Below are 13897 nucleotides of genomic sequence, written 5' to 3' on the forward strand. Positions count from 1 at the left end.
GGCTGGTTTTGTTCAACATCTTTATTAATGGCCTGGATGAGGGGTTAGCAAGTTTGCGGATGACACCAAGCGGGGGGAGAGGTAGCTACATTGCACGGTAGAGATAGGATCCAGAGTGACCTGGATAAATTGAAGGATTGGGCCAAAAGAAATCTGATGCAATTCAACAAGGAGAAATGTAGAGTCCTGCACTTAGGACGGAAGAATCACAAGCACTGTTATAGGCTGGGGACCGACTGGTTAAACAGCAGTACAGCGGAAAGGGACCTAGGGGTTATAGTGGATGAAAGGCTGGATATGAGTCAACAGTGTGCCTAGTAGCCAAGAAGGCTAATGGCATATTAGGGTGCATTAGGAGGAGCATTTCAAGCAGATCTAGAGAAGCTCCTGTTCCCCTCTATTTGGCACTGGTGAGGACACATCTGGAATATTGTGTCCAGTTTTGGGCCCCCCAGTATAAAAAGGATGTGGACACGCTGGAGCAGGTTCAGCAGAGGTCAACAAAAACGATTAAGGGGCTTGAGCGCAAGACCTATGAAGAGAGGCTGAGGGATTTGGGCTTATTTAATTTATTGAAGAGAAGACTTAGGGGTGATTTAATAGTAGCCTTCAACTTCCTGAAGGGGAGCTCTAAAGAGGAGGGTGAGAAACTGTTCTCAGTGGTGTCAGATGGCAGAACAAGGAGTAATGGTCTGAAGTTAAAGAGGGAGAGGTGTAGGTTGGATATTAGGAAAAACTACTTCACCAGGAGGGTGGTGAAGCACTGGAATGCATTGCCTAGAGAGGTGGTGGATTCTCCATCCCTAGAGGTTTTCACGTCCCAGCTTGACAAGGTCCTAGCTGGGATGACTTAGTGGGTGTTGATCCTACATGAAGCAGGGGCTGGACTAGATGACTACCTGAGGTCCCTTCCAGCCCTATGATTCTGTGGATACAGCAACACAAAGTTTTTACCTCCTGTAAACTGGGTATGCATACACTGAAATAGAAGTTACAGTTGCATCTATCCCAAGAAAGATTAAGGGGTTGGGGCACATGCCTTACAAGCAGAAGCTCAGGGAAGTGCACAAAAGCTGGGCTGCAGCAGCCTCTCCAGCCCCCTCCTCAGTCAGGCTGCCATTGACAGAGGTTGTTCCAGCTGGGCTGGAGCAGCCCTGCCCTTGGAGCTCCCGGACAAGGCCACTGCAGACAGGCACTACTCTGAGCATGTGGGAAGACCTCCACCCAAAAGCAGTCTCACAGGACTAGTGCAACCTCCTGCCTACAGCAGGCGGGAGGACTACTCCAGCCCTACTGGTTAACTGTAACCAATAAGCCTCATCTGTTCAGAGTGAAGCTTACCAGTTAACCAGCAACACCACTAGTTAAGGTCAGGCTTGACAAAGTCTTAGCTAAAATGGTTTCATGGGGATTAGTCCTGCTAAATCACCTCCTGTGGTCTCTTCTAATCCTAACCTTCCGTGATCCTTTGAAGTAGTAACCACAGCTCCACAACACAGAAACTCACAATAGTGAATGCTTGTCTCTTAGCTATTAGCCTCCAGTTTGTGAGCCACAGCATCACACTATTTAAGGGGCAGGACATGACACAAACCCCTTACTGATCCAGGCTGCAATCTACATGAGAGTAGATTAACCCTCATTGCATTTTAGTATTATTCAGTAAAGCATACGGTTTTGTGAAGAATTTTAATTGAAGAACTCCCAGATCTGCAACTGTTGCAAGCAGCTGTCTCTTCAACAGAGATTCACTCAAGGTAGAGAAAAATTTCTTGCATCCCACAAAATAGTGATAGTGTCAGATTGCACGACTTCAATAAGTTATATTAATAAGCAATTACTGCAAGGCAAAGTAATTATACAAACTATGAACTCATTTCTTTATAAATTTATTTATATTTCAAATCTACTTTCATGGATTTTTTTTGGCCTCACTCATGCAAAATTTTCAGTAATTAAATAGATTTTTAGTAGTAAAACTACCAAACCTGTTTAGATGAGTTATTACAAATTTGAAGACATCATAGTTCACAGGATGGAATTTCTTCACAATTTCTTTTAACTCATGCAGTCGTTCGGTCTTATCTAAGATCTCTGCAGAGATAATAGCAAAACAAACCTTTACAAATGGTGCTGCAATTTTTTTCTCATTTGTATATAAGGACAGATAAAGCATCAGTACCGGAAAGGAAAGGAAAGCCAATGTGAGAAACAGCATTTGGTACAATTCCTCAAGTAGCATGTTCACTGAGATGAACTACTGTATCGTTTTGATTTTCTGTCATAGGTAGAACACAGACTGTGCCTGATGAAATTATTTATCTGTGTTTAATGTTGGAAAAACCATTTTAATGTTTCTTAGCTGCCTTGCGAAACGATTAGTAACCCATTTATCAGTCAGATTTCTTGTCAAATTATTAGGATTAAAAATACTTTATAGGACTTTTATTCAGATAGAACAACTCCAAATTTTGGGAAATTTCAAATATATGATTCACATCCAGTTAATTGACAGTGTATTAAGCCTGTCAACTAGACCAACTGATCAAATAACATTATTGAGCCTGGGAGAGACAGGATTTTAAAACCACTCAATAAAGAGGTGGTAACTAGCAGAAAATAACATTAAAATTTTAAAGAGTAAGTATGGACAACAGTCTAGAGAGTAACTTTACAGGGAAGCCTTCTATGGACTATTAAAAGTACAATGTACATAGGCTAATTTTTCTGCATGGGTAGCAATCAAAGGTTATTCAAACCTTTGTAAACAGCAGCTGCAGAGATTATTTGAAGTAAGTTTGCAATGTGAGCGAGAGTTCTTAGCAGTTAGATAGAATAGCTAGAACATCAGGAAAGTTTAAGGTAGTGGTAACACAGAACCATGGGAATGGGTCCAAATTGTCTCAGAAGGGATATGACTAAGGTATCCTCTTTGGCTGATGCTTGGGAGATATTTTGTGGCTCCCAGCAAGAGTAACAGAACTGGCAGTTTTAGTACTGCTAAAATTGCAATTGGAGCAGAAGGACTGAAGATTCCTCTCAGCTCTCTAAGACAGGTCAGTTTGACAAAACTGCGTTAATTTCTTAAAATGAGGATTGAATCAAACCTGAAGAACTGGAACACAATGGATGTTGTTATGCATTTCTCTGGGTAGCCTACGAAGATATACATGTGGAATTTTCTTGATTTTAAAAATTGAAAAAGAGGTGGAATCAAACAGCCAAATGATATTGCTAAAAGGAGCAATGCTATTTTACAGCTTAAAAGGGACTGCCATTGAAATGTGTTTAGGGCCAGGAGCTCAGTTTTTGTCAATGTGAAGAAGAGACTTATTTAGATGGTGTTAGACTTTATCAAAAAACCAGTTCTTAGATCCTTCAATTTTACTCTTAGTGTACATAACATTTCCCCTTATCCTTTTGATTTCAAATGTTTAATTAAAAAAAAGAAAAAAAAGCAACAAATACTCTGTTACCCAGCATCAAAACAATGCTACCGTTATACAATTTGTAAGCATCAGGGAGTTTCCACTAAACCCAAAACATCTGCAAACCTAATAGCGGATGGCAATATGCCTTCTTGTAATAAGCCTCTCTAGGAATGCCTTTTTAATTGCTGAAAACTACTACTAGTGTTGGTACATCAAGAACAAAAACATTTCTAGAACAAGCTATACATTTTGCACTCTGCTCTTTTATTCCATGCTCACACCTTCTGTTGAGTTAGTGTCATTTGGCATACAGTTCCTTAAAATATTATCTACATGATTTTATTACTAAAAATAAATTTGACATGCAGGCCAAAGAGCATTAAAACTCTTCCCACATTGCGACTGTCATTCTGCAGCAATTTTGAAACATTTAATAATTAACAGAAATCTGTAACATTTGACTTTAGTTCTATTAATCAAGTAAACCAACTAAAATATTAAGAATTAAAACCACTAACAGCTTTTCCTGTAAATAAACTATTTAAAGATGTCACTCACGAAAAAATCAACATGTACAACTATACTGGTCTTGAAAGGTAAACTAATCCAGCTGGTGTTCTGTACTAAGTGTCCATATTTAGTGCGATAAATATATCATCATGTTTTGGACAAGAAAACAATACTATTTGTATCATAGTTCCACCCTGCAAAAATATGTAACACTGGCTTAGGTTTATGGAACAGTTTGCTGCAATCCAATTCACTGTCCTAATCTGATTCAAAGGAAGGAGGCCTTTAATGGGGGGGGAGATCCATAGAATTTATGCTTAGCAGCTGCAAGTATATGAAACATATAAAAAAGTAAACAGATTTAACCCTGACTCATTTTTTTTAAATCTTTAAAGAATTGGGAAAAATCCCCAAGTAGGAAGAGTACTAAATACTCGTAACTTATAACCTTTCTGAACAGAATATTTATTTCATGTATGCCTGCCTATTACTATTAATTTCAAAGGGCTTCCATGATCTTCAACTGGATTACAGAATTGTACAAAGCTAATTCTTTCAATTCAATGGGTTCTCCAAATAAGACAAATAACAAAATCAATTTGTTCTAAGATGTGCATTAAAGGTTCACATTATTACATAACAATGTTCATTCACTTTGAATTGTGTCATTTTAAAACTTCACAGACATGGCCAAGAGTAACAATTTATTTTTTAAAAAATTCAGTTTCATAACAACTCATGTCAATATAAAATTAATTTAAAACCTATAAAATGATTACCTTGTGTGGGTTATCAAAAGACGACAAGATTCACACTTACTTGATGCTTCTACCAACTCTGGATGTAGAGAATAAGGTATTAAAGGATCTGGTAGATCTGCAAAGAAAGCCTTAAGAGCCCCTGCCACAGCATTTACTGTCACTTCCATAGATTCTAGGTTGATATTATGATCTGTAAGACAAAACGAAACAGCAATTTATTAGTAGTATAGGCAAAACCAACAGCTGTTACTGAACATATCGGTCATGTCTACACTTACAAAAAAACTGCGAAATGGCTATGCCAATGGCCAAATCGAAGAATACTAATGAGGCATTGAAATGAATATTCAGAGCCTCATTAGCATGCCACCAGCCATGGCACTTCTAAAGTGCCGCAGTTCACTCACCTGCAGATCGTCCACACGGGGGTCCTTTTTGAAAGAACCCTGCCAACATCAAAATCCCCTTATTCCTAGGAATAATTAATTTGCTTCCTAGGAATAAGGGAATTTTGATGTTGGCAGGGTCCTTTCGAAAAGGACCCCCATGTAGACAAGTCGCAAGCGAGTGAACCGTGGCCATTTCGAAGTGCTGAGGCCGGCAGCATGCTAATGAGGAACCAAATATTCATTTCAGTGCCTCATTAATATTCTTCGATTTAGCCATTAGCATGCCCATTTCGAAGTTTTTTGTAAGTGCAGACATAGCCATCTTGTTTTTAAGACGTATCTGTGCTATAAAAAAGGATATATCATCCAACATTCTATTGGAAAAACTAACACTGAAACACTCCATTACTAGGCAAATATATGCCTGCAATCACTCTTATCCAAATGAAATCAAAATGGAGTAAATCCTCCAATGTACCTACACAGCAGAAGCAGTAACAAATTAATTAATTCTGTTTGCTAACCTTATACCTATCTCATAGAACTAAAAGGGACCTTGAGAGGTCATCGAGTTCAGTCCCCTGAACTCACAGGAGGACTTCTATCACAATCCCTAACCTCTAAATGGTCCCCTCAAGGGCTGAACTCACAACCTGGGGTTTATAAGGCCAATGCTCAAACCACTGAGCTAACCTTTAAACTCTATCTGATTCACTGATTTACCAACCAATACAACTGAATCAAACTCTTGAACTGTACTTCCTTCACTTGTTTCTCTACACACACATTGAACTCCTGTGGTCTTGGCCATTCAGCACTATTTGAGGTGCTTTAAGATATGGTAAGAAAGAAATAGGGCAGTGATTGTATGTACCCACTTACTCCTCTGCTGACTTTAAAAAATTCCAGGACCTTAATTAAAACTGTAACTATTTTCACTCTTTAAATTTAAAGAACGTAAAGCCATGCAGTGCACTTTTAAACGTTTAGAAAAGGAAAAGCCACATTTCTAGAGGCCGCATGCAAATACTTACAAAACCATACACCATTATAAGATTAATTTTTCAACAAAAAATAAAAAGGGACATTTTGACTAGAACTCTCTTTCAAAGTTCACATCTGGCACTAATGTGTTTGAAAGACATAGATTTTAATTTTCAGATATTCTGTATGGAAGATGCTGGCTTCAATGTGGCAAAAAAAGTTTACTCTTACTATCGTCTATGACGAATTTCACTGCATTGCATCAATCCAGCTGTGGGAATCCAGGTCAGACAGGATGTTTCTAGATACATTACTGAATGACTGTGGCAATATAATACCAGGTGAAGTTGAGAGAAATAATAGTCATAATAATAGACATCTTCCCTTGGAGATCCAGATTAAAACACAATGCGCTATTTGCATACAAATACATTCTTACCAGATGATTAAAGGTTCTATGCTATAGTGTAAATGGACTACTTAAATTTAACATTTTAATAACTCAAAATATAATTCACTAAAGTAACAGAATGCCAATCAATCATACATCTTGCTTTTGAATTAGAACACAAACTAATAAATATAAATATTTACCCAGAAATGCAACATTTAAGCTAGGAAAAAATATATTTTGGACATTAATATTGAGAAGTGTAAGTCAGAACATAGGAAATGATATCCTAAATCAGACTAGCAGTTCATCTAATTGACATTCTGTATCGGACTACTGCCCCTTAAGAGGCAGGAATGCTCTTGGAGTCTTCGCAAATATTAAGGGCTTCTTCATATGGGAATGCTTAGGAAACTTAACCCAAACTAACTAAAAATACCAATTTACAGTAGATTGGTTAAGCTGTATTAAACTCCCATGGACAAGCATTCAGAACTGAAGTAGGTTTCCTTCACTTCTAAGGTCAGTGTTCCACTTCAGGAATAGTAAAGGGAATATACACTTTCAGAAGTAGAACAAAGAACTAATGACATTCATTTGATCAGTCTAAAGGAATTCGAGAACATAGCACCTGAGCTTTTATGAATAATATTTAACTTATAACAGCACAATGCTCGAGAGTGACCAATACTGAACATCAATATCCTTCCAAAAACAGCTATTAAGAAAAGTTCTGGAGAAAAGATTTTTTGCAGTACCAGGAAAAACAGCTATAATCACCTTGATCAAACTGCTTCTGAATATTGTCTTGATCAGTTTTATTCCCACTGACACGATAGAGGCCTTCGGTGCTTAGCCCTGGTTGGGGAAATAAAATATAAACAACATTTTTAAACACAAGACTATTTCACAGTGTAAAAGTCAGATGGACACAATGTACATAATTATTCATTCCCATATGAAAAGAAGCAATTATTGTGTTCTGCACATAAATTCATTCAAAATAATTTGCCAAGTAATTAATACAGGAGTTACCATATTGTTCCAAAATAATGCTTCATCTAGTCCAATACCCTGAATAAATGCCTGCATAAACCACATATGGAATAACCTCTGCACTAGCTGAGAAACAAGAATTAGACTTAATAATCAGAGATTTGCTTAAACAGGAAGACAATTTTTAATATTTCTAAATGCATCATCAACAACTTTGGTTATTCATATCTGTGTAACTATATAATCTGTTTTTGAACTGTGCTAAATTCTTTAGTTCAACAACTTCCTGTGGTAAATTGTTCCATAGTTTAAACACATTAACACTATTTCCTTTTATTGGTTTCGAATTTTCCATATTTTAAATTTCACCAAACTTGTCCTTGTTCTTAGTTGAGAGAGAGAGGAGAGAGAGCAGACGCCTCTGATCTACCTCCTCTATACATTTATCATATCATTTTTATACTTTTATCATGCTCCTTCTTATTCATCTCCTTTCGAAGGAAAACAATACCTATTTTTGAGAGTTTTTCAGGTCTTTGATCATTATCAGCCTTCTTTAAACCTGATCTAGTTCTATAATACCCTTTTACGTTGGGGTGACAAGTACCACAGAAGTATTCCAGCTGAGGCTGAAGAACTGATTGTATTTAAAAAAAGAGTATGTTTGCAAGATTATCCTCCATTCCTTGAGTAGCCTAATATCTTGTAGGCTTTTTCACCATAGCTACACATTACATATCTTTATTAAGCAGTCACTAGAGATAATAAAATTACTTTTTTGGTCTGCTAAAGTTGTTTTAGAACACTGTAAAAGGGAAAAGTAGTTTACAATTTTTCCCTTCTAATGCGCATTACTTTGCATTTGATGATGGGAAATTCTGTTTGTCGTCATATTGCCTATTCACTTAGCTTTGTGTGTCTGTAGTTCCTTAAAGTCTGCTCAAGTCCTTTGTATCCTATGTAAGTTTTGCCACCTCTCTACACACTTTCCACCCCTTTTGCCAGACCACTAATAAATGTATTAAACAGCAGATATGGAATGAAGACACCCATCTATTAAACCTACCACACTTAAAATTGACCATTTTAACCTACTCTTTGCTCTGTCTCCTAGTCAATTTTTGATCAAAGGCAATAGTTTGCCTTTCTTTGTCTACTTAGCTTCTTTAGTAGACTTTTGCAGAATTACAAAGTTTGAGAAAGTGCTGCATATCTATTATGTCATCTACTTCTCCATCCACTACTTATACTGATATGTTCAGAAGAGAGATGATTTTTCTTTGCAAAATCCACGCTGATTAGATGTTAGTAGACCAAGATCTTGCAGATATTTGATAATTTAGGTGCCAAATGATGAACATGCCATGCACAGATGTAAAGTTAACAGTTCTACAATTCTTTAGATCACTACGATGCCTTTTTATGGATGCAGTATTTGCTGCCTTCCAATCCACTAGGAAAGCATACATTTTGGGAAAAAAATGTATTTTTTGTAAGCAGATGAATTATGTAAGTGACTTCAGAATTCCTGGATGTACTATCTGAGTTTGAAGCCAGATCAACTTGTAAATTACCAGTTTGCTCTACCACCTCAACCTCTAAAAACATCTAATCACGTGAAAGCATGCTTGGATAGGAATCTTCCCAACACCTTTGGTGGTAAATACTGCTAAGAAGAAAAAAGTCACTTAGCTTCTCAGCAACATCCTTATCTTCATTGTTTGCTCCCCTTAATCAGTGATGATCCAGCAGATCCACAGATTGTTTTGATAAGCTCTCTCATTCTGATATATTTTTAAAAAAAAAATCTATTGCTTGTTTTTGCACATTTACCTATTTGCTCTTCAAACTCCATTTTGGCCTAATTTTATTCTTTCTTAACACATGCTATAATTTGTGCTACTGTTTATTGGCTTCCTAATAGTTATATAAATAAATTTTAAATAATTTCTGTCTGCTATTTAGCCATAATGGGTTCCTCCTTGCTTTCTTGATTTCCTTACTGTTCAGCAGAATACATACCTTCTGTGACTATTTATGTTTTTCTTGGTACCATCCAAGCTACAGCCAGGGATTTTACCTCCTTTTCTTTTCAGTTTGGGGCCACTTGGACTACCCATCTCATTTTATTGAAATCTCTTTCTGTAGAGTGCAGTTTCACCATTATTTTTGGTAGGTTACCTGCTCTTCACATACTGGACCTAATTAGATTATGCTGTTTAGGGAGGGGATCACACATGGTCACCTCTTGAATGAGCCTCTGTGTTGCAGTTTTTATTCTTGGCTAAATACTCTTTTCATTTAACACCTTAAGCTAACATCTTTCTGAATTTGCAGAATTGACCTCCATGATCTTATTTGGTATCTGGTCTAGTTCAGTTGTAATTTGCATCCTGTCCTTTACTGGATACACAGATACCACTGTTTTCCCAGCTTTATCAGACAACTAACTTGCGTGTGCCCCAGCTGCTATTTTCCCCCATGTACAGGGCTTTTATTTACTTTTTTGGTTAGGGGGAAAAAAAAAAAGTAGGAACCAGTACTCAGCCAGCTCCCCACCCTCCTACCCCACGACTGGGGCTACCAAGGTGCAGATACGCAGTACCGGCACAAAAAAAGTACTACCCATTCATAAGTTTAAGCATTCCTCCAACTTACTTTTTTTATTTTATATACTAACCGCTCCTCTGCTCATCCCACCTACTGAGTGTGGGAATTCTCCTCGCTGGACACTGGCCTCTCTCTGTCTACATCTGTAGATAAAGTGACCCCAAAAAAAGACCATAAGACCACAACTTCTCCTAAACACTTGAATATTGATGATTAGTGTCCTTAAACTGGCATTAATGAACTTAGTACAATGCCTAACTTCAGAAGTTTAGGAGTATGTATACACCAGCGTTCCCTGTAAGCAAAGTGCTCGAGCAGCCATGCAAGAGACATACAGAGGCAATCCAGCTGATCAGCAGAGTGACCACAGCCACCCACAGCCAGCAGCATGTGTTTTTATTGGAGGTGCACATCTGCACATACCTCAGTGAATATCTAAAATATTATTCTGCTCATGGATGGAAAAAAATTAGAAGAAACACTGGTCTATACTACAGATGCTAGAGAGGTACCGCTACAACACAGCAGTTGAAGCACCAGAGCATAGATACTTACTGCACAAATGAAACATTTTTTCCCATCAATGCAATGAATCCCCCTAAGAGGTGTTAGCTAGACTGACAAAAACATTCTTCTGTCAATCTAGCTGAGTCTACACTAAGGGTTAGGTCCATTTCAATACAGCACTCAGGAAATTAAGTTTTTTACAACCTTGAGCCACACAGATTGATCCAATTTTTAAGCATATATCAGGACTGGTGATGATTATACTGTAGAAAGAGTTGCTGTGAGATTCTCTTAAAAAAAAAGTGGAAAAGCAATTCAGCAAAATATTTATAGATCAGTAACATAATATTGGATCTTCTTAAGATGATTAATATAATTCTAGTGAGTTACTACTGACATCTCTGTCCCAATTCAATCTTTCTTCCACACCATAAAATCAGGTATTTTCTGTAGACTGAAATCCTTCACTCAACTTAACTTCTATTATAACCAAGTGGGAATCAAAGGCAGTAAGGAGCAGACTAAGCAGCAAAAAGCCAGCTTTTCCCCCTTCAGTTCCAGTCCCCTGCTACATCCCTCTTTCATTCTGTCCTATCACTCAGTCTCCCTCTGTTTTGGGCTCCTACAATTCTACACCTCCTATCCTACCCGTCCCCTCTAATCTCTTCTACCCTGCTCCTATTCTCTTCCCATCAAGCCTGCACCACATCTGATCCTATCCTTCTCAGTCTGCACCTGCACTAATTTCTTGTCCCCCATCTCTAATCCTCAGGGATCTATACTAAAGCCATGTTCTTTCACTGCCTGAATACCAGCATGAGTGCTGAGAGCACACACAAGTGTCTCCTTGTTCTCAGTGCTTGTCACAGGCATCATATCATTGTCCACCTGTCTAGAGAAGTAACTGAAAGAGAAGTTCGTCTCTGCCCAGCAAGACAACGTTCTGAGATTTGAGCTGCTTACTAATCTCTACCAAACGTGTTAGACTGATTTCCGTAAATTTAGATTTTGGGCAAATCTGGGTACATTTCCACAGGGACAGCAAAAAACATATCTGATGTCAGCACTAATCCCACCAAATTTCAAGTTGCTACTTCAAAATGTGGAGGATGGGATTTTCAAAAGCACATAAATTAGAAGCACAGTTACACTTGATTTTTGCTTTTGGGGGAAAAAAATCTCACAAAGCAGCACTGGAGCATCTCATTTTAGCAGCTGCAAGAATGTTAACACTGGCAAGCCAACCTATTTCCCCTAAATTCATTCCAAGAAATGGCTGAAAAGGATGTGTTGAAACATTAAGAACAAAACATAGCTCAAAGCAGCCACCTGTCTAGGAAAATTTCTTATCAGACAATTAAAGTTTGGAAAGGCAAATAAAAACAGGGTCTCAAAGTATTTGACCATCTTGAAGTAGAAAGAGGAAGAACTAGGATAAGGAGTGGGACTTGGATGAAAAGACTAGATAAAGAACCCTTGGCCCAGATGGGAAAATCTGAGCTGAAGAGGTTGGACAAGGACTGAATGGAGAATACCACTGTCTAGTTAGGGCAATAGATTAAGATAAAAAGCAGGGGTGGGACAGAGAAAACTCGCACAGGAGGCTGAAGGAGACAGGATCAGAAGAGCCTGTGCCCAGCAGAGCACACTTTGAGGACATGAAATCAAACTCAAACTTGAGTCATGCCCTTCATCTACTGTCAGCCAGAAATTGCAAAAAACCACTAGCAAAGTGAATGTTTTGTGCCCTTCTAGTGGCTGGTCCATACAGAAGGTGGTAGACCAAAAGTGGCGTCAGTTGTATTGTTGGCTCAAGTGACAAAAGTCTGTGCTGTGGATATGAATGTTTCAGCTCTGCTCATGATTCAAGTAAGGGTCAATTTGATTCTCATATGATCTTTTCTTTCTGATTTCTTTTAAGAAAAAATTAGGAGCTCACATACAAAAAGCTATGTTAAAATATTATGATTGCAAAGTCAAGCTCTCTGGCATGAGGAAAAGAATTACATTAATTTGTCATACTAGTGTATATGCATAATATAATCTTTAATTATGTGATGAGAGTTTTTCCAACACTTACCAGACTATTTACGTGCTGTATAAACATACAATAAAAAGGTACTCTCTGCTTCAAAGTAAATTAATATAATCTAAGGTTGTGCTATAATTAGACATGTCAGACTATACGGAATTAAAGCAACCATTGGTATGAACCCATAGAGTAAAATTAAGTACCAGTAATTTATGGGCAAAGAATCTGAATAATTTTATTTTTCAAGGGGTAAAAATAAAACAAATCACTTATTCAAGACATTGAAATTTCATATTGAGTTCATCCATACAAATGATAAATGTAGAAGAGCAGACATTTTTAATTTAAGCTTTTTAATTTCTAGAAAGAGTAGCATTTACAAACTATTACAAAAAACAGAACCTGGCAATTTTAAAGTAATCTAACTGCACTAAAGAAACAATTTACAGTGAATATTAAGATGTTTCAGTATGCAGTAGTGCGAATAAGCTGAAACATTTCAAAAAAAACAAGGAGAGCTTCATGTAATGTTGAATTATCAGTTCTATATTTGCAAGTGCTAAAATTGTGTACATTAACCAATCACTAATAAGCCCTCTAGCATGGTAAGCAGCATGGTTATTCGGTGTCTTGTGTCTTACAGTGTGTTCACCCTGCTGAAAATGGACAGATTTCTACTAATTTAACAAGACAAACAGCAACCTCACTTTCCCTGCAGATATCCTAGAGGAGGTGCCAACGCATTTATTTTATTAAAGGATGACTCTCTCAAATATGAAGATTAGTCTGACTGCACCCACTCTATCAGGTGTTTGGCTACAGATGGGGGAGAGCAGTACAACACTAACTACAATGAAAACAGACACTGACACCCATGTTTAGAATTGTGTTCACTTCTTTACATAATTTCCATTACTTTGACTTTGAAGAGATATTATATATATCTGAAATGTATGTTATTGTATACTTCAAAATATGTGCCCTTCAAGATCTTGGATAATACATAAGAACTAATTTCTGACTTACTTTCTGTGATGCCCTCACCAGCGTTAGTGATATAGTTCTGTCCTCTGTAATGTATATGTGCTGTCAAATCAGGATACATCACTTTCAGGCTTGCCTCTACCCCCTTCTGTATTTGCGCAGGCGGACTTCTCACCTTATTATTTCCAAAGTTATTCTGTGATGTCTGTCCTAACCTCGTCAGTCAGCCCAGGCATCAAAGTGGACATTTGTAAATATGGCAGGCATCTGTAAGCAATGGCCACTCCATGGCAAACAATTAA

At 37.6% G+C, this 13897-nt stretch overlaps 1 protein-coding gene across 3 annotated transcripts in view; it reads right to left on the reverse strand.

The window, feature by feature from the left end:
* Positions 1-13897, reverse strand: part of ARHGAP5 (Rho GTPase activating protein 5) — a 77265-nt gene that overhangs the window by 13790 nt on the left and 49578 nt on the right. For all 3 annotated transcript variants that reach the window (XM_074996870.1, XM_074996868.1, XM_074996869.1), the window contains exons 5-7: positions 7247-7324; positions 4761-4892; positions 1989-2094 (exon numbers count right to left, since the gene is read on the reverse strand). In XM_074996870.1, the coding sequence (XP_074852971.1) occupies positions 1989-2094; positions 4761-4892; positions 7247-7324 (316 nt within the window). The remainder of the gene's footprint in view (positions 1-1988; positions 2095-4760; positions 4893-7246; positions 7325-13897) is intronic.

This window comes from Carettochelys insculpta, chromosome 6 (genome assembly GCF_033958435.1).
Source record: "Carettochelys insculpta isolate YL-2023 chromosome 6, ASM3395843v1, whole genome shotgun sequence".
Classification (NCBI taxonomy): domain Eukaryota; kingdom Metazoa; phylum Chordata; order Testudines; family Carettochelyidae; genus Carettochelys; species Carettochelys insculpta.